Source organism: Leptonychotes weddellii, chromosome 10 (genome assembly GCF_054177405.1).
Source record: "Leptonychotes weddellii isolate Sample4059 chromosome 10, ASM5417740v2, whole genome shotgun sequence".
In the NCBI taxonomy this organism is placed as follows: domain Eukaryota; kingdom Metazoa; phylum Chordata; class Mammalia; order Carnivora; family Phocidae; genus Leptonychotes; species Leptonychotes weddellii.
The window spans coordinates 68,687,218-68,708,406 of record NC_138378.1 but is presented as its reverse complement, the minus strand read 5'-3'; the positions used below and the strand labels follow the sequence as shown (position 1 = coordinate 68,708,406).

The following is a 21,189-nucleotide window of genomic DNA, read 5'->3' as shown; positions in this document are numbered from 1 at the left end:
TTTGTACCTTATAATAGAGGCAGATCGCCTCCGATCGCTGTGGTTCTTATTATCAAAATTAAGTTTACTTGTATACGGAACAACCACAAGAAATTTGATTCTGTAAAGAATCCTCTTTAGCTGTGGCCTGGCAGTATATAAATGGTGCTTTATTTAACAGAATACCTGTGGAGGAAATAAAGCACACTTGATGTAAAAATAATTGTTTTATTTTTATTGACATGACTGATTGCTATTCTGTGCACTTAATTAAACGGATTGTGATGACTTTTCATTTGTTTACATTAGTCTTCTCAGATGAAAGTAATGAGAAAACTGTGAATGGGAGGGAAGCACTTCTCCATTATATTCTCTTCCATCATGGTAGTGGCGGCCCGAAAAGTCACTTACCCCAGAGCCTTTCAGGCCTCCGCCCGGAGTGCACATCTGCTGCGGGGAGCAGCCGCGTGACGTGGCCCAACGCACCTCACATCACATGCTTCTGAACGCGACATGCTGCTGCTTTGCTACCTAAGAGCTACAGACCTTAGAAACCCTGAAGTAAGATAAAGGAATAGTATCAACGTGCCATTTATTTTTTTGTCTGCCTGAACTAAAAGTACAGCTAAAGTAGCTTGCTAGGACAAGCTTTAGTGGGAAACAGCAACCATCTGTCCTCAGAGGCTCAGTCTCTTCCCAGAGGAGCAGCTATGGGAGGTAAGGTTAATACTGACTTTCCAGGTTGCTTGCTACTTTTAACCCAATGAGAGTCTAGTAGTAAAGATTCAAACAGTGCTTTGAATTCTGTATAAGCTCATGGATTTCACCCAGTATAAATTAAGAGTGTTTTCTTTTTTAAAAGGAGTAATGGGGAAGAGGTAAACTTGACACTTTTCCTGCTTACAAAAAGTAATACCCCATAAAAATCTTCTAATTCAACCATTTAGGGTTTGGTCAGCTGTAGTAAACCTTTTATTTCTTCAAAATGCTGCTTCTGCCAACAGAATTTCATGCTCTCTTCTTTACAGACAGGAACGCCTGTATAGTCTAACTGCAATTCAGTTTGCCCTGGAGTAGGCACAAAACTCAGTGCAACTGTTGCATAGTGTTCTGGAAAGAAAATAAGAAGCTTATTACTGCATTACAAAAAGGAAAACTGTCCATACAGTACTACTTTTTTTTTTACAGCGTGTCGGGGGCTGGAGCATGGGGGCAAGCCTGAGTGTTTCTAGACTCTTAGAACAAAGAATACTAGTAACATACCTTCTGGCCAGTTCCTACATCTCCATTTCATGATCTTTTTGTCAACTAAAAACAAAGGGGAAATTCCCTTAAGACAGCTTTTACAACTTCCAGCAATACAGGAAATCCCTGAGCACTAAAAGTACTGAACAACCAATGGTACAGTCCCATCTTCCAGGTCATACAGCGGCGCCACTGAAAATCCACTGTTCCTGCGTGCCAAAACGTCCTTAACAGCACCAGCCTCGAGGACAGAAGTGCAGTGACATTGGTAACCCCTACAGAACTGATGTCGGGGCTGAGGCAACGCAGATCCTAGTGATTTATGCTTTAGGTGGCCAAAATGTGAAACTTGTACAGCAGGAGTTAAGAATTCTACTTCCTTCTTCTAAAACCATAAGCATTAGCACAATTACTGTGCAAACTCAGTCTTCATCTTTATCATTACTTAGTATGTGTAACATTTATTTGTTCTACAACCAAGTATACTTAATAATGTTCTCAAAGCCAACTTTATAATGTTCTCCAGTTTCTGTGAGCCCAGATAAAAAACCAAAGCAAGTTTTTTTTAAAAAGCATGGATTTTAAAAAGCAATACTGGGGCGCCTGGCTGGCTCAGTGGGAAGAGCATGCGACTCCTGATCTTGAGGTCATGAGTTCAAGCCCTATGCTGGCTGTAGAAATTACTAAAATTAAAAAAAAAAAGCAGTATTAACAGAAGAGTCAGTCCCAGCTTACTTTTTAACCCTAAAGATCACTTACCAATTCTATATATTCACCGGTGATGTTCCCATCAAACATTAGGAATTTCCCTCCCTTTTCAGCTTCTAATACAGCAGGAGATTTAGAAAATTTTTGCACCAACTAACCAAGCAAAACACAGAGCAGACATGTTAGTCCAGTGTGCCCCATCACCTTTTTAACCTAAATGCAAAGTATTAACAATTAAGGTAGTTGGGTTTTTTTTTCCCCTTTCCTAATTCTGAATCTGTAGCTTTTACGTAGAGCTTTCTCTCCCTCTCCCTCAGAGGGAGAAAACTCAGTAATGTATCTCCTAAACGTGGATCTGTTTCCCCAAACTGCCCATCTTCTACCCCCTTGAATTTTTTAGAAGTTATCCTAAAGACTTCTATCACCACCATTCTAGATCGCTTCAGTTGTAAGAACATGGCCATATGGGAAATGAAAAACCAGCTCCCGTTCTTGGTGGCACATTGTCTCCCAGTGTCAGCACTGAAGATCCTAGCTTGGGAAGTTACTTACATCTTTCACAGTGAAGACGCTGTACAGTTGCTCTGTAGTGGCGTCGAAGAGTTCCGTCATGTGCAGTGCCATGGTGGGGATCCTTACCCCCAACCCCATTGGAGATGAAGCCTGCCTGGATCTCAAGAAGAGAAGAGGTTCCAAAGGCTAACTAACTAGCAAGCCAGGGATCAAGCTACTTAGATTTTAAAATTCAGTCTTCCCCTCTTAATAAAATACCAAAATGTCCCCAAATTTCACACTACCCTTTGCCAGACACATGGAAATAGCACGAAAAGCCTTTTAACACCACCAATCCTGGTTACTGTGAAACAGAGCTCATTGTTCCTATGAGCTCTTCGACTTTGTTCCACTCCCAGGTCATCGCTTAACGCCCCAAATCCTCCTTGGACGTGTACATAATGGCCCAGAGGGCATAAAGATGAAGGACAATAGCACTTAAGGCCAAAGGGTGTCAATTCCCCAACACCAGATGCCAAGGATGGGACCTAAAACCACCCAATCTGAAAGTCTGGAGAGGTTTTTCCATTGCGGTAGGTGAACCTCAAAGTTGCCTGGTTTTATAATCTGTTTCCTACCAAAGAACCCGCCTTTGGAACATGGTCTTGAACTAAATTCAATATTTATCCCACAAGAAGCCCTGTTTATATATTCCCTTCCATCAAGGATAGAAGTTTTATTTCATCATTTCCCCTCAAAATGGCAAGGGATGCAAAGATGGATGAACCGGCTGGCCTCACTAACCTTTACAGTTCATCATTTAGGGCTTTGAAGCATCCTCATTAAGCACTTCCTTTTCCCTCCCTACATACTGGCCCCAGAGGACATACCTGCAAGGTGTTCTCACTCAGTTTCCTTTCAACTGTCGGTTCCTGGGTTGCCATGGCTTTCGTTGGTAAAATCATTCCCACTGTAAATTCTAAAAAGAAACATACAGGAAGTGATTTAAAAAAAAAATTCTTTGAGCAGCACCAGTAAGGCAGAAAATCCAAACAGCTTACAAGAAAATAAGAGAATGGATATTTATAAAGAATTCCTTTATCATTGAGAATTTCAAGGCCATAGCGTGTTTTTACATACAAAATTAATTCATGAACATGAGTTCTATAGCAACAAATGCCTTTTCTTTTTTCAAATGCTTCACTTTTATTTAGTTCTTGATAAAAGAGTGGTATTTTCAAATTGTTTTCCAAAAAGCTCAATTTTATAAAACAACTACTAGCTTTATGACCTTCACCTACTGTTAAATCCAGACACTTAATTGCTTCACCACCACCTCACAAAGCTTGGCCTTCCAGTATTCAAGCCTGTGGGCCAGGCAACACCTAGATACTCCAGTAACAGAGTCCAAGGATGAGGTGCAGACATTCAGGCCCCACTGGTCATTTTGCCTGGCAGGTGACTAATTTAGGGAAGAAGACAATAACCTCACTTCTACGCAGGGTAGATACGATCTAGGTAAATCTCAACTCTATCTGCAATATCTTTCATTCCTTCATTCCTTCATTCAACAAAGATTTATTCATAAGCACCTACTATGTGCCAGGCATTGTGCCAGAAGCTGGAGCTATAGCAGTGAACAAGACACACACCTTCCATGCCCCCTTAGAGCTTACACTCTAGGAGCGAAGATAAACCTTGAACAAGTAAATTACACAAACAACTGAATAAAGTATCGTTCCAGAAAACTCTTAGTAATTCCATAGGCAAAATAGTTTGCGATGTGTACAATACCAATAGTCACTAATTGTGGTCTTACTCATGACTAGCTCTCAACCTTCAGATTACAATTTATCCTGCAGCATAAAAAGCTGTTTCTGAAGCCTTAACAGACATCACCCTAACCTGGGAATCCAGACCATAGTACAGAGCATAACTTGCGTAAATAGAAAAGGGACCCTCTGGTTCACAAGGGTTGCCTTCTTTACCCGTCTTAAGTGCCTTCAGGTAATCTCCAAGGGCCTCCCTGACCTTGGCGGTGCCTGCAGTTTTCGTAAGATCCTTCAGTATATCCACACCTTTTTACTCACATTCACCTACAAATCAGAAAAATACAAACCCTAAGAAAATCTGGTTTGATGTACTCTCACAACATCAGAACACATGGCTGGGAGAAGCGCTATGATGCTGGGGGAGGGGGAAGAAGTGGATATAAGAGAGATGCACCAGGTTTCTTCACAGACTTTGAGAAGCTGTAAGGGTTTTTTAATCACAGGTCCATTGACTGGGTTGGTGGCCAAATCTGGAGTGGACTTCTTAGAAATGTGAACCCCTTAATTTGCCTATAAAATGTTATGTGTATATGTGTATGTATTATATTGATGATATAGTCACCCCATGGCTTTTATCAGGGTCTAGAAATGCGCTGTCCAGTACAGTAGCCACTAGCCACATTTGGCTATTGAGCACTTGAAATGTGGCTGGTCTGATCTGAGATGTGCTAGAAGTGTAAAATAATACACAACAGACTCTGAAGAATTAATACAAAAAGAGAATGTAAAATAATCTCTAATTTTGATACTAATTACATGTTAAAATGGTATTTTTATATATTTGGTTAAATAAAAGTATTAAAATTAATTTCACCTGTTTCTTTAACTTTTTTAATACGGCTACTAGAAAAATTTAAATTCCATATGTGGCTTGTATTGTATTTCTATTGAACAGCGCTGGTCTAGAACCCCAAAGCCAGTGTAATTAGGAAAATCAAGTTCCATAATAACGTGGCCTTGGGCTACACTTTGTTGATGCGGAGGAAAATTGGGAAAGGAAGAAAGAAAGGAGGGGAGAAGGGGGCAGACAGGAAGAGGGAAGCATCCGAATGCCGCTCTGGCTCTTGAGAATGTGTCTGTGGTAGTCTCAGAATGAAAAGAGGTGTTGGTTTGAAATATTTAGTGTTCCTATGATTCACTTGAGCTGGGCCTGGTCCCAGGTCATGGGTCCCAGTATGTCCTGTAATGCCACCAAGGGTTGAATCTAAAAGGCCGGTTTAATATGCTGATGAAAAACTTTTCAGCTGGATCTGAATATAGTGAAGTGAAATCACAGCCCTTAAATATGGCAACCACACGTCTAAAGATGGGTCTGACACAGCCCCACTTTTATGGCATTTGATAACCTTTACTAAAGGCCAGTCATAGGCAAGTAGCTCAGTATGGTTTAGTTTTTCTCTCTTTGTTAAGAATTCACATTTAAGTAGGTTCACAAATCAAAAAGACCCTCTATCATACTATCTTAGTTTGGAAAATCGACAAATGGTACAAATGGTCCCCACCCCCACCCCCGCCCCCTACCCCCAACCAAGTTTTTCAGCTTCAAGAGGGCAATCCCTGAAAACAAAGTCTGGGAGCTCCACAAAGCTCCACCTCTCAGGAGAGCTAGGAGAGCCAGTTAAAAGCAATGGGCAACTAACTAGTTTACCAAAAACCATGCAATATAACTGAAAGAGAGGACAGCTAAAAGCGGAGAATTTTCACCACTAAAGGGAAACAGCAAAGATGCAGCAACAGGACGCCTGGGTGGCTCAGTGGTTAAGTGTCTGCCTTCGGCTCAGGTCATGATCTCAGGGTCCTGCTCAGCGGGAAGCCTGCTTCTCCCTCTCCCACTCCCCCTGCTTGTGTTCCCTCTCTCACGGTCTCTGTCAAATAAATAAAATCTTTAAAAAAAAAAAAAGGCAGAAACAAAACCCCATTCACCCACCTGGGCATCTGCCTGAGCACGCTCCAGTCTGTACACGGTCACATCTACCTGCTACCAGCCCGGAGTCATAGATGAACCTGCGCAGGCACCACACCTGGGATGAGGGGCAGTCTAGGGCTTCTGGGCCTTGCTCTTCTTCCTCCACCGCTCCGTTCCACACCCCACACTGCCTCCCACAGTACAGCACACCTTTTTGGCAAACAAACCCTACACAATTCACCAAAACTACCACAAAGGAATCATAGAGTCTATTAACGGTTTTTCAAATGCCCAATATTATACAGCATAAGCTTGGGAGGATACAAAAGAAACTAGCAGATACCTCACCTCAGTGTCATCTACTTCATTTTCTTCAGAAAGGTTGAGTATTTCAATCAATCCCTTGTGCTTTGCGCCAGATTCTTTAATTACACCTAAAATGAACAAAATACGTTCTTCAATCACAAAGTAACAACTGGTTTATGCAAAACTGCCCACCCCCCCTCACAGGGTGCCACCACAGAGGATGACAAGGCAGGCTCAAGGCTTTGCCACCACACAGGTAGTTCTCCTAGCCCCCAACAGAGGTAAGCGAACAAAGAAGGTGGAGGTAAAACCTGGCCAATGAGAGTGCACACAAAACTAGGGGCTGGGTGGAAGGATGAGGTCGGAGGAAGTGGGCCTTTAACCAATGCTTTTGTTTTCCTCCCCCAATATTCTTTACCAGGTCAAATCAGGATAAAGGGCTGTCTTGACGAGGAGTCACATAAAGGATGGAGGCCAGAAAGGGGCAGTGAGGTCTAATCAGGGAAAGCATGAGGGGAGACAGGTGATGGCTTGGGGAAGTTGTGCATGGACTCCACGTAGCTGGATTTCTTTCAATACCAAAGTGCTGATTTCAGGGACATCAAGATGGCAACATAGGTTATTCCTGACTTCGGGTCCCCTCACAAGACCAACTAGCAGGTATCCATAGAGGAGACACCACTGTGAAAATACCAGAGTGCACCCTTATGGACCAGAGACAAAGGGCCAAATGAGAAGGGTAGGAGAAGTGATAAAAACTGACCAAATCACCCCTCCCTCTTGCCAGCACAGAGCTGTGGTTTCTTCAGGTGGAAAAACATCCAGGTCCCCTAGCATTGGGGGATGCTTCCTAGAAGGCCCATCTGGGTCTCAGCTCCCAGGAACCACTGGGAATCAGACAGACAGAAGCAGGGCAGGACTTGAAATAACCAACACTCAAATCTTGTTGGAACGTGTTCCTACTACAGCAGAGCATGAGCAAAGATCCTGGCCAGTGACTCTGCCCTTCTGCAGAGCTGAGCTGGCAGCCCTATGTGGCTAGGGAGCTCAGCTGGTGATTATGCCTGATTAGGGTCCCTGGTCAATGGACTGAAACCAGCTGTGGAGCCCATTCTACCGCCCCCACCCAGGCAAGGAAGCAAATCTGCAGCCCCACTCAACTGCTGGTGGAGCCTCCCATCATCCGGACCATACAGGAAGCCTGACCAGAGAATCTGGGCAGCCACTGAGCCCATCCTCCAGCCCTACTTGGGCAGGAAGCCAAACAGCCCTGCCCAATTGTTGAGCACAGTCTCTGGTCCCACAGAACGAGGGAGCCCAAACAGTAACCCTAAGCAGCCTTGAAAAGCCCAGCCTACAGACCTGCCCAAATGCTAGACACAGCTTCTGGCTTTGTCCAGACAGTGACCCCACCCAAACACAGAGCGTAGTCCCTAGCCCCAACAAACTGTGGGATACAGCTGGAGGCCCATCCCCACCAGAGAGCCTGGCCAGCAATGTTGCTCAACAGCAGAGCATAGCCAGTGGCTCCTTGATCTCGAAGCCTGCAGACCTATCTAACTTCAAGGCACAGTCTGATCACAGAGCACAGCCTGAGGCCAGGTCCAATCATGAAGCCCTGCCTGTGGCCCCACCCGAACAGAGTCTAGCCAGCAGAACCATCTGGTCCGGGAGCACAGCCTGAGACCGCATCCAACCAGGAGCAATGGTGGAGACCCACCCATTGCCTTGCCCAATCATAGAGTCCAAACAGTAGCACTGCCCTTCCAGGGAACACATCCAGGGACCACCCCCTGACCAGAGGTAACTGCAAGGCCCATATAGAGGCCCCATGTGACCATGGAGCACAGCGAGCAGCTACACCCCATCGGGGAGTATGCCCAGCAATCCTGCTTGAACACAGAGCCCAAGGAGCAGACCCCGCTTGAACACAGGAGCCCAGCCAGGAGAGCCCCGACCTCCAACCCTGACCACAGTATGAGCAGTGGCCCCACTCAACTAGAGATCCCAACAGCATGCTCTGCCCACCACAAATGCTACTAGATGACCCACCAAGTGACCCAAATTAAGCTGAATGGTGAAGGTCTTTTCCTACTGAAGCAAACCTATAAATTCTGGAAAAGGAAATCACTTACATATGCAGATACCAAAACAAGGAATTAAGGCTCATGAAGAATCAGGTAAACATGACACCACCAAAGGAAACTAATAAAGCTCCAATAACAGATCCTAAAGAAATAGAGATCCACGAACTATGTGACCAGTAATTAAGAATAAATCTCTTAAAGAAGTTTAGTGAATTATAAGAACACATAGACAAACAAAATTAGGAGAAACTGCAGAACAAAATGAGAAATTCAACAAAGAAACAGAAACCACAAAGAAACACAACAGAAAACCTGGAGCTGAATACAATGACTGAACTGAAGAATTACACAGAAAGCTTCAACAGCTAAACTGACCAAGCAGAAGAAAGAATTACTGAACTAGATGTTATTTGAAATTAGCATCATAAAAATATATGAATGTGTAAAACCCACTGGTAATGGTAAATACACAAAGTCCTAGATCATCTAATATTGCAATGGTGTTGCATAATTCACTTACAACTCTACTTTAAAAGTTAAAACATACTAAAAATAACCATAAATACAATAATTTGTTACTAGATACACAATATGAAAATATGCAAATTGTAATATCAATAACCTAAAATCTGAGGAGGGAAGAAGTATAAATTTCTGTATGCTACCAAAGTTGTTAATAGTTTAAATAGCATGTTATAAATATATTCCATGTAAGCCTCAGGGTAACCACCTGAGGAAAACTGTAGTAGGTACGCAAAAGATTATGATAAAGGAGTCAAAGCATACCACCACGAAAAGGCATCAGACCATCAAGATAAGAGAGGAAGCAAGGAACGCAGGATCTACAAAACAGTGAGAAAACAATTAACAAAATGGCAAATGTAAGTTCTTACCCATCAATAATTACTGTAAACATAAATGGATTACATTCTCCAAAAGACACAGAATGGCTGAATGGATTAAAATAGGAAAAAAACAAAAAACAAAAAACAAGATCCAACAATATGCTGCCTATAATACAGAGACTCACTTTAGCTTTAAAAGGATACACATAAACTGAGAGTGAAGGGATGAAAAAGATATTTCAAGCAAATGGTAACCAAAAAAAAAAAAAAAAGCAGGAGTAGCTATACTTGTATTAGACAAAATACTAATAAAAAATGGTCAAAAAAAAAAAAACTAAGGAAGGTTATTATGGGCGCCTGGGTGGCTCAGTTGGTTAAGCGACTGCCTTCGGCTCAGGTCATGATCCTGGAGTCCCGGGATCGAGTCCCGCATCAGGCTCCCTGCTCAGCGGGGAGTCTGCTTCTCCCTCTGACCCTGCCCCCTCTCATGTGCTCTCTCTCATTCTCTCTCTCAAATAAATAAAATCTTTAAAAAAAAAAAAAGAAGGTTATTATATAATGCTGAAGGGATTGACTCATCAGGAAGATATAGCAATTGTAAATATTTATGTACCCAACACTGAAGCACCTAAATATGTAAAGGAAATACTAACAGAACAAAAAGGAGAAATAAGCAGCAATACAATAGTTGGGAACTCTAATACCCCCGATCAACAATGGATTATCCAGACAAAAAAATCAGTAAGGAACAGCAGATTTAAACATTATAGAGCAAATGGACTTCACAGGCATATATAAAATAGTCCATTAAACAGCAACAGAATACACATTCTTCTCAAGGATCCATGGAATATCTTCTAAGATAAATCATGTTAGGACACAAAACATGTCTCAACAAATTCAAAAATACAGAAATTATAATATCTTTTCAAATCATAATGGTATGAAACTAGAAATCAGTAACAGGAGGAAAGCTGGAAAACTCACAAATACATGGAAATAAACAAACATTCCTGAACAACAAATAGCTCAGAGAAATCAAAAGGGGAATTTTAAAAATACCTTGAGACAAATGAAAATAGAAACACAACACACCAAAACCTACAGGATGCAGCAAAAGCAGTTCTAAGCAGGAAGTTTGTAGTAATGAGCACATACATCGAGGAAAAAAAAAAGGATTTCAAATAAAGAACCTAACTTTATGTCTCAAAGAGTTAGAAAAAAAACCAAACTAAGCCCAAAGTTAGCATCTATAGATTCAATACAGTCCTTCTCAAAATGCCAATAGAATTTTTCACAGAAACAGAACAATCTAAAATTTGCATGAAACCACAAAACACCCCCAACAGCCAAAGCAATCCCGAGAAAGAACAACAAAGCTGGAGGCATCACAATTCCTGATCTCAAACTTTACTACAAAGTTACAGTGATCAAAACAGTATGGTATGGACATAAAAACAGACACAGAGACCAATGGAATGGAATCAAGAGCCCAGAAATAAACCCATACATATATGATCAACTAATATTTGACAAGGGAGGCAAAAATACTCAGTGGGTAAAAGGTAGTCTCTTCGTTAAATGGTACTGGGAAAACTTAATATTCACATGCAAAACAATGAAACTGGACCCCTATCTTCTATCACTTATAAAAATTAACTTAATGTGGATTAAAGATCTGAAACCATAAAACTAGGAGGAGGAGAAAAGCTCCCTGACACTGGTCTTGGCAATAATTTTTGGATGGGACACCAAAAGCACAAGCAACAAGAGCAAAACATCAAACTAAAAAGCTCCTGCAGGCAAAACAATCACTCAACAAAAGGAAAGGGCGACCTACAGAATGGGAGAAAATATTTGCAAACCTTATCTGCTAAGAAGTTAATATCCAAAATATATAAGGAACTCATAAAACTTGACAGCAAAAAAACCCCAAATAATCCCATTAAAAATGGGCAAACGACCTAAATAGACATTGATGCAAAGGAGATATTCAGATGGATGACAGGTACATGAAAAGATGCTCAACGTCACTAAGTGTCAGGGAAATCAAAGTCACAGTGACGTATCACCCCACACCTGCTGGAATGGCTAGATCAAAAAGAGACAACAGGTGTTGGCGAGGATGTGGAGAACAGGGAACCCTCATGCACTGTTTGGCAGGAATGCGAACCGGTGCAGCCACTGTGGAAAACTTTGTGGAGTTCCTCAAAAATTAAAGAAAAACTACCATATGATTCAGCAATCCCACTTCTGGGTATTTATCCAAAGTTAATAAAATCACCATCTCAAAGAGACATCTGCACCCTCATGTTCACTGCAGCATTGTTTACAGTTGTCAAGACATGGAAACAACCTACGTGTCCACTGACGGATAAACAATGTAGTAGATACACACACACACACACACACACACAAGTATAGTATTCGGCCATACAAAAGAAGGAAATCCCACCATTTGGGACAAGATGGATGGACCTTGAGGGCATTATGCTAAGTGAAATAAGTCAGACAAAGCCAAAAATTATATGATCTCATTTGTATGTGGAATCTAGAAAAACCAAACTCCTAGAGACAGAGCAGATTGGTGGTTGCAGGGAGCCAGTGATGTGGAAGGTGGTCAGAGGACACAAAGGTACAAACTTCCAGTTACAAGAGTAAGTTCGGAGGATGTCATGTACGGCCTGATGACTACAGTTAACAACACTGTCCTGTATATTTGAAAGTTGCTAAGAAAGTAAATCTGAAAAGTTCTCCACATACACAGAAAACTGTACTATATGAAGTGAGGGATGTGTTAAATAACCTTACTATGGTAATCATTTCCTATATATATATAGGAAATATATATATATAAAATCATCCTTAACCTTATACAATGTTCTAAATCAATTGTGTCTCAATAAAGGTGGGGGAAAATTAAAATAAAATTTATTAAAAAAAGAAGGAAAAAAACAAAACCAGAATGTTGACTCTTCTCCAGAGGGCCCACTTGCCTCTTCTGGGACTCACTGCCAGAGGAGAAAGCCCAAGTGGTCAGGGCAGGCCCCATTCAGCCTGCCCTCTAGCTGCTGTCTTGGATAGCTCGGTCTTACCTTCCAAAGGAGGTTGCAGCTGCTTTGAGGTGAGGGAGACCATGAACTTCCCTGGGACCCTCAGAGCCCAGTCCTGGGGGTGGCGTGGGGTAGAAGGTTCCAGACCCTATGATCCAGCCAGCTGCAGACAATGAGGGAGCAAATGAGAGCAAACCCCTAGCCAGAAGTTTCCAAGGCAGAAGTGGACTTTTTTTGATGCTTCCTGAGCACCTCCCTGAGCCCAAGCCTGGCTCGAGCAAAGCGGCCAACAGGGTGGAGGCCCACAGCCAGCTTACTGTGGGACTCTCTGACCCAACTCTTAAGAAAGGAGTAGACTCCTGAGCAGAGGCCCAAACTTTAACAATCTTCTAGAATTAGCTCTCTCCCTCTCTCTTCTTCCTTTTCACCTTTCTCTTCACATCCATGATTATTTCAACAAGTATTCACTGAGCACAGAATGTTGACCAGCCGGTAACTAGGCATCACAGGAGAAACTTACTCTTTCAACAAGCACAAAACATTCCAGACACTAATCTGGACCTGACCAAATGACCTACAGAATGAAAACAACACAAATGTCCATCAACTGATGAACAGATAAACAAAACGTGCTCTATCTGTACAACAGAATATCATTCAACCATAAAAGGATAGGAACATGCTACCACATGGATGAACCTTGAAAACATTACGCTAAGTGAGAGGAGCCAGTCCTCTAAATGTGCGACCTCAAACATAAAAATCCTAGAAGAGCATAGGCAGTAATTTCTCTGACATCAGCCACACATCGTAGTAACATTTTTCTAGATCTGTCTCCTGAGGCAAGGGAAATAAAAGCAAAAATAAACTATTAGAACTACATCAAAATAGGGGTAACTGGGTGGCTCAGTCAGTTAAGGGTCTGACTCTTGATTTCGGCTCAGGTCATGATCTCAGGTCACGGGATCCAGCCCGGCCTCGGGCTCTGCGCTGGGTGTGGAGCCCACTCAGGAATGTCTCTCTTGGATTCCTTCTGCCCCTCCCCAACTCCATGTGCTCAAAAAAAAAAGGACTACATCAATATAAAAAGCCTCCAGGGCGCCTGGGTGGCTCGGTTGGTTAAGCGACTGCCTTCGGCTCAGGTCATGATCCCGGGGTCCTGGGATCGAGTCCCACATCGGGCTCCTCCTGCTCTGTGGGAAGCCTGCTTCTCCCTCTGCCTGCCACTCCCCCTGCTTGTGCTCTATCAAATAAATAAATAAAATCTTGAAAAAAAAAAAAAAAGCTTCTGCACAGAAAAGGAAATAATCAACAAAACTAAAAGGCAACCTACTAACTGGGAGAAGATATTTGCAAATGCCATCTCTGATAAAGGGTTAGTATACAAAATATATAAAGAACTTATACTGGGGCGCCTGGCTGGCTCAGTCGGTAGAGCCTGTGACTTCTGATCTTGGGATTGTGAGTTTGAGTCCCATGTTGGGTTTACAGCTTACTTAAAAAAGTAAGTAAAAAAAAAAAAAAAAGAACTGATACAACTCAACACCAAAAAAATAAATAATCCAATTAAAAATGGGTAGAAAGGGCGCCTGGGTGGCTCAGTTGGTTGAGCGACTGCCTTCGGCTCAGGTCATGATCCTGGAGTCCCGGGATCGAGTCCCGCATCGGGCTCCCTACTCAGCGGGGAGTCTGCTTCTCCCTCTGACCCTCCTCCCTCTCGTGCTGTCTCTCATTCTCTCTGTCTCAAATAAATAAATAAAAAATAAAATCTTTAAAAAAAAAAAAAAGGATAGAAGACAGGGGTGCCTGGGTGGCTCAGTTGGTTAAGCATCTGACTTCAGCTCAGGTCCTGATCTCAGGGTCCTGGGATTGAACCCCATGTCGGGCTCTGCTCAGTGGGGAGTCTGCTTGTCCCTCTCCCTTGGCCCCTCCCCCTGCTTGTGCGTGCTCTCTAATAAATAAAATCTTTTTAAAAATTTAATTATTTTAAAAAATGGGCAGAAGACATGGACAGACATTTCTCCAAAGACGACACAGAGATGGCCAACACAAATGAAAAGATGCTCAACATCACTTACCATCAGGGAAACAAATCAAAACTACAATGAGATATCACCTCACACCTATCAAAATGGCTAAAATAAAAAACACAAGAAACAACAGCTGTTGGTGAGGATGTGGAGAAATGGGAACCCTCTTGCACTGTTGGTGGGAATGCAAGCTGGTGCAGCAACTGTGGAAGACAGTACAGAGGTTCCTCAACAAATTAAAAATAGAACCACCTTAGGATCCAGTAATCACACTACTGGCTATTTACCGCCCCCCAAAAAAGAAAACGCTAATTCAGAAGGATATATGCACCCCTATGGTTATTGCAACATTATTTACAATAGCCAAACTACGGAAGCAGCCCAAGTGCCCACTGATAGATGAATGGATAAAAAAGATGTTGCACATATAGAATGGAGTATTACTCAGCCATAAAAAAAGAATGAAATTTTGCCATTTTCACTGACACGGCCAAAGCTAGAGAATATAATGCTAAGCTAAATGAATCAGAGAAAGACAAATACCATATGATCTCACTTATATGTGGAATTTAAGAAACAAAACAAATGAACAAAGGGGAAAAAAAGGAGAGAAGCCAAAAAAAAAGGCGGCTCTTGGGGCACCTGGGTGGCTCAGTCGTTAAGCGTCTGCCTTCAGCTCAGGTCATGATCCCAGGGTCCTTCCTGCTCCGCGGGAAGCCTGCTTCTCCCTTTCCCACTCCCCCTGCTGTGTTCCCGCTCTCACTGTCTCTCTCTCTCTGTAAAATACATAAATAAAATCTTAAAAAAAAAAAAAGACTCTTTTAACTCCAGAGAACTAATGGTTACCATAAGGGAGGTGGGTGGGAGGGATGGATGAAACAGGTGAAGGGGATTAAAGAGTACTCTTATCATGATGAGCACCGGGTGACGTATGGAATTGTTGAATCACAGTATTGTACACCTGAAACTAATTTAACACTTACGTTAACTAGACTGGAATTAAAATTTTTAAAAAAGGAGCCAGTCACAAAAGACCACATACTCTATGATTCCATTTATATGAAACGCCCAGAATAGGCAAATCCATCTATAGAGATAGATGATAGGAAATAGGCAAATCCATCCACAGAAATAGAAAACAGATTAGTGGTTGCCAAAGACTGTGGAGTGACTGCTACTGGGTACAGGGTTTTGTGAGTGGTGAAAATGTTCTGAAACGGACTGTAGTGGGAGCTGCACAACTCTGTGAGCGCACTGAAAACCACTGACCTGTATACTTCAAACAGGTGAGCTGTATGGTATGTGAATTAGATCTCAATAAACCTGTGTTTAAAAAAAAAAATCATCCCTGCCCTGATGAATGGGGTTGGGAAGGGAACCAGAATAGTAATATATTTAAGTAACCATATAAAGATACCAAATATCAGTGCTTTGGGGGAAAAGAAAGCAGGAAGAGAGACAGTTCAAAGAAGGGACCTGCAATTTTTAGAGGATAGAGACAGGTGGCTTCACTCAGGACAAAGAGCAGAAGGACCCAGAAGAGTCAGCAGGCAGCTGTCTAGGGAAAGAGTGCTCCGGCAGCTCCAGAAAACTCTAGGGCTCACAAGTGCCTGGCAGACAAGAGTGCTGCTAAAATCAAAGGGCTCTAAGCAATGAGTGCTGGGAGAAAGGGAAGCCCCTGGGCTTGCTAGACAAGGCACTCTACATGACAGAAGGATGTCTGGAACTACACACACCAAATCCAGGGGCTAGTGAGTGCTAGGCCCCATCAGGAGTTCTAAAAATATCTACTGAAGGAATGAATACTACACCAGCTGACTCTGCCCCAAGGCTGCCTCCAGCTCCTAGCTGTGCCCTGAGCGCCCCGTTACCTTTCCAGCTCAGCCTGATGTTCCACTCATAGAAGAAAATCAGCTTTCCTTTGTGGCTGCTGCAAGAAGCCTCACCTTCCACCTGCTTCAGCTCACTGATCTCAACGCGGCCAGCCTCGTTCTCCACGACGATGCCCACCAGGAGGTCACGGAGCTTCCCCTTGGACCAGCGGGTAGCATCCCGCTCTGTCCTGCCAGGGACCAGAAGGGCAGAGCCGTGAGTGGAGGCCCCAGCTAGTAGCCGCATGCCCAGTCTGGGGCGTGGGGGTAATGCCCGGACCAGCCCAGATCAGCCCACTGCCTCTCAGGCAGCCCTAAGAGCCCTGCCACCCTCAAAGTTCAACCAGATTTCTACCAGATATCTTTTAATATTCCTGCTCAGTTCCTTAAGATATTATTATCCACTATGTAGTGTTTTGTCTTAAAAACACTGGCTTGGGGGCGCCTGGGTGGCTCAGTTGGTTAAGCGACTGCCTTCGGCTCAGGTCATGATCGTGGAGTCCCGGGATCGAGTCCCGCATCGGGCTCCCTGCTCAGCGGGGCGTCTGCTTCTCCCTCTGACCCTCCTCCCTCTCATGCTCTCTGTCTCTCATTCTCTCTCTCTCAAATAAATAAATAAAATCTTTAAAAAACAAAAAAAAAAAAACACTGGCTTATTCTGGGGGAAAGGGGGCCTAGCAATCCCACCCACTGGAAAATGGATGGGCAAAGCCTGGGCCGTACAAAAAGTTTTAATTTTAATCAAAACAAGACACATTATCAAGTGCATATATTATCTCATGCAATCTTCCCAAATAAATGTTCCCATTTTAGCGAGTGGAAATGAGGTGAGAGAAGCCCCTGATGTGTCCGCGGCGACAATGCCGGGGAAAGGAGAGGCCAGGGCTCCCTCAACAAGCCGCCCCCAGGCTGACGGCTTTACTCTGCCCCGGACCCGCCCCAACTTCGGCTTGACGGCCTTGAGGCACCACAGTGTACCCTCAGTGATGCTGCATCACTTCCTGAAACTGTGCGGGAGCGAGGGAGGCAGAAATCGCCCACGTTCCACATGCCACACAAAAACGATGTGCAACGGTTCAAACTCCTAGAAGGAAGGCAGGGCTCACCCGAGGCCCATCGTGTTGAGATCCAAATTCACTACATACAGACCGACACACACACACTACTAGCTCCTTTTAACTTCCAGAAACATCAAGGGGGGGGAGGGGAGCTCTTAAGGTCACAGACTGTCAAAGTTGAAGAGGCCAGGCAGATACCATTCATGGGGCCCAGACCAACTTTCAATAGGAGGAAACTGAAGTCCCACAGCCAATGCAGATAAGCCCCCCCACCCCCACCCCCGGTCTCCAGACTCCGCTGAGGCTAATCACAGCCGCTCTTTGAGCCGCTGGTGGAGGAGGGAATCCTCTGCACCTGTGCAGGCCCCGCCCCACAGAGGGAGCGCCGGAGAGGCCGGGCCACCGCACCCCGCAGCACACGGGGAGCCGGCTGCTCGCAGAGGGGCCCCACCGTTCCGCCCAACGCTCGGGAGGGAGGAGGCCCGAAAGCCCCGGCCCCCGCCCGGCCGCACCCGTGCCAGTTGTTCACGTTGGTCCCGTCCTCCCGCTCTTCCACGATCCAGCGCGGATCCCCCTGGCCCCACTTGGCCATGTCTGCGCTGGCGGCGCGGCCTCGGCTGACGGCAAGGAAGGGCCGCGACGCGGGCTGCAGTGCGGCTCCGTAGCGACGTTTCCGGCCTCCGAGCCTGGGATCGCAGGCGCCCAGAAAGTGCCAGAAAACCCCGCCCCCCGCGCCGCCCCGCGCCGCCCCGCCCCGCTGCGGGGCGCGGAAGGAGCGGGAGCCGGACCAGGGCTCCGAGAGGCAGGGTCGCGGGGGGAGGGGGCCGGAGAGGCCGGGAGGCCGCAAAGGTCGGCGCGGGGCTGCGGGATCCGGCAGGCGGGCCTGACGGGGGGAAAGGCGTCCGAGACGCGCGGCTGGGGAGGGGCGCAATCCGGGAGTCCGGGCCTGCGGCGGGACTCGCAAGTGCAGGGGTCACGAAGGGGGAGCCTCGGCCGCCTGCGAAAGACGCGGATGCCGTTTAAGGATTCATTATTCTCACTGCAGTGGCCATTTTCAGTGCTAGCCAGCGGGACGGTGAATAAGCGACGCCTGAGGGCGGTATTGGAGATGCAGCTGGCGGGCTGTCGGCGGCCGCGCTAACTGTGCTCGGCGAACCTGGCGCTGGAGCATGCGCCGCAAGCTCTGGGTCGCGCGGTTTGCTGTGCGCCCGGCTCCGGGTCCGAGCGTGCCCATGGTGCGCTGCGGTCTGCGCTGTGCGCGCTCTCTTCATACCGTACTCCTGTTCCGTTCCTGCAGAGCTGGTTCACGCTGGTTCTCACGCCTTTCGAGCACCTGTGCAAGTAGCACGAGCTACCAAGTTCTAAGTTACTTCAGGGAGGTTTACGTTTTGTTCACGTAATAATCCTTCATGGATGACCAAAGAATGTGATTGCAAGTGCATATTATTGCAGCTTAACGCAATTTTTCAATCATTCACGAATTTTCACCGTCCCGCAAAAACTGCACCAACTATAAGGGAAATGATGGAGGTGTCTATGAATATTTAGCAGGGAAAACGGATAATGACAATGAATTGTGGAAGTACCTGACTCGTCCCTTCCCCTGTGGTGGTCTCTCCTTTGCCTGTGGACTGTGCTCATCACATTCACTGGTGGGAAACATTTCCTCCATCTGCTTATTGGAGCTACTACATTCCAACATCATCTTCCAAAAAGCCGCTTTTATGTAGTATGTAGTGTTTGATCCCCAACAAAGTGTTCAGAGTGTTTTGATCCCCCCCCCAAAAAAATTTTTTTGATTTCACCTTTCATAGCCTTACTTCACCAAAGGCATGGACACAAACACAAGGTATCAAATAGAAAAGAACAGCAATGGCAGTAGTAAATGGGCACCATTTTCTTGTGGATTCACTGTTCCATCTTTTATCCAATTCATAGAGGGGTGCCTGGCTGGCTCAGTCAGTAGAGCATGTCATTCTTGATCTCAGGGTCCTGTGCTTGAGGCCCACATTGGGGGTAGAGATTGCATACAGAGTATTACTAATAGAACATTACATGGTAAGATTTAGATATATATAAGTGTAACCTGGGGGAAAATAAGACATCAGAAAATATACAAAGGCAGAAGCTATAATCACTAAAATTTTATGTGAACAAAAATATTTTGTAATATTTACACAAAAATTTATCCTAATGGAAATAATCTTATTACAGTGCAAATGGGAAAAGGCATTCTATGTAATTGATCAAGAATTAAATTGGCCTAAAAGAAATTGCTCCAAAAAGTAATTTCACAAAGAAAATCTTCAGAATTAATGTAATTATTATTAAAATATTTGAGCAGGGAGCCTGATGAGGGGCTCAATCCCAGAACCCGGGGTCATGACCTGAGCTGAGGGCGGACACTTAACAGACTGAGCCACTCAGGTGCCCATTAGAAAAGTCATTCTTAAGAAACTTTGAACAATTGACAGGCGTGGATAAAAACTGGGGGGAGGGAGGTTTTTCAAGGTGGAAAGGAGGCCACAGATAGGTATTTGGAAGTGGAATCGTTAAGCAGGAGGGGTATTGGAGTGTAGCAGGGGAAGTGTTTTTCAGTGGCTGGGACTTTCAGCTTGGTTAGTCAACATCACCCTGAAAAACTAGAATGAAAAGGGGCTAGGAGAGGGGTTTATGTTATGACTCCGGAGATCAGCATTCAAGGGACAGGCAGAAGGCATTTCATCATGGAAGCCAAGGCCCATAATAGAGGCAGTGGCTGGCAGTGTTAGATATTGAAAAGTGCAGGTAGGAAAGAAGTTGTTTTCTCGATTTGACAAGAGGGTCCATGGGCCCTTTGCAGAGAGCAGTTTCAGTGAATGATGGGGGCAGAAGCCAGGTCACTGTTGACAGAGGAGTGAATGGGAGGTGAGAAGACAGAGGGCGTGCTCTCAAAATGTCTGACAACGGTAAGTAAGAGAAATGGAGAGTAGTTAGATGGGGATGTGGGATGAAGGGAGGTTTTGCCTTTTCCCTTTAAATGTTTTCATATGCTGATGGGGACTAGCTGGTGAGAAAAAGGTCTCTGTCCAGGTCGTGGGGCAAAGCCCAGAAGCAAGGGGAAGAGAGGAGTCCAAAGGTCAACCTGGGATTGGAAGACCCAGGAGAAAGGATTAGGATGAATGTTTCTATACCAAGCTTGGTTTTGATCGGTTTGATTTCCGGATGGGGAGAGAACAACTTTAGGTGGCATTTTGCCTGCAGCAAAGTGAGGGTGATAACCCTGACAGGCTTTGGGGGAAGAAATGAGAAATGTTCTAAGTATGTTTTTCTTGGGGCACCTGGGTGGCTCAGTCGTTAAGCGTCTGCCTTCGGCTCAGGTCGTGATCCCAGGGTTCTGGGATCGAGCCCCACATCGGGTACCCTGCTCGGCGGGAAGCCTGCTTCTCCCTCTCCCACTCCCCCTGCTTCTGTTCCCTCTCTCACTGTATCTCTCTGTCAAATAAATAAATAAAATCTTTAAAAAAAAAAAAAAGACTAAGTATGTCTTTCTTCCCATCAGCACTGGGGTAAGCCCAAATCATTGCCACCTTTTCTAAACACAATTAACTCCACCACACTTTCTTTGTGTCGAGAGAAAGGAGCTGAAAAGTGCATATCCATGATTGACTCTTACTAGCAATGCTTTAGAGAGTCAGGACTTCGATTCAAGCTTCACATCACAGTAGATCTACGAGCTGCTAAGATTCTGCTGTTGAGAAAGTCATTGTTCTCATTTATTTTTATAATTCTAATGCC

At 44.7% G+C, this 21,189-nt stretch overlaps 1 protein-coding gene across 1 annotated transcript; it reads right to left on the bottom strand.

Annotated features, from left to right (window-relative positions):
* Positions 1-921: 921 nt before the first annotated feature.
* On the bottom strand, positions 922-18,103 carry AHSA2P (activator of HSP90 ATPase homolog 2). The gene is given in 10 exon segments (XM_081833592.1): positions 922-1,089; positions 1,243-1,287; positions 1,980-2,085; positions 2,485-2,595; positions 3,315-3,403; positions 4,413-4,499; positions 4,502-4,520; positions 6,511-6,596; positions 16,355-16,545; positions 17,925-18,103. Coding segments are annotated over 10 exon segments (981 nt in total). The 5' UTR covers positions 18,005-18,103; the 3' UTR covers position 922.
* Positions 18,104-21,189: the final 3,086 nt, after the last annotated feature.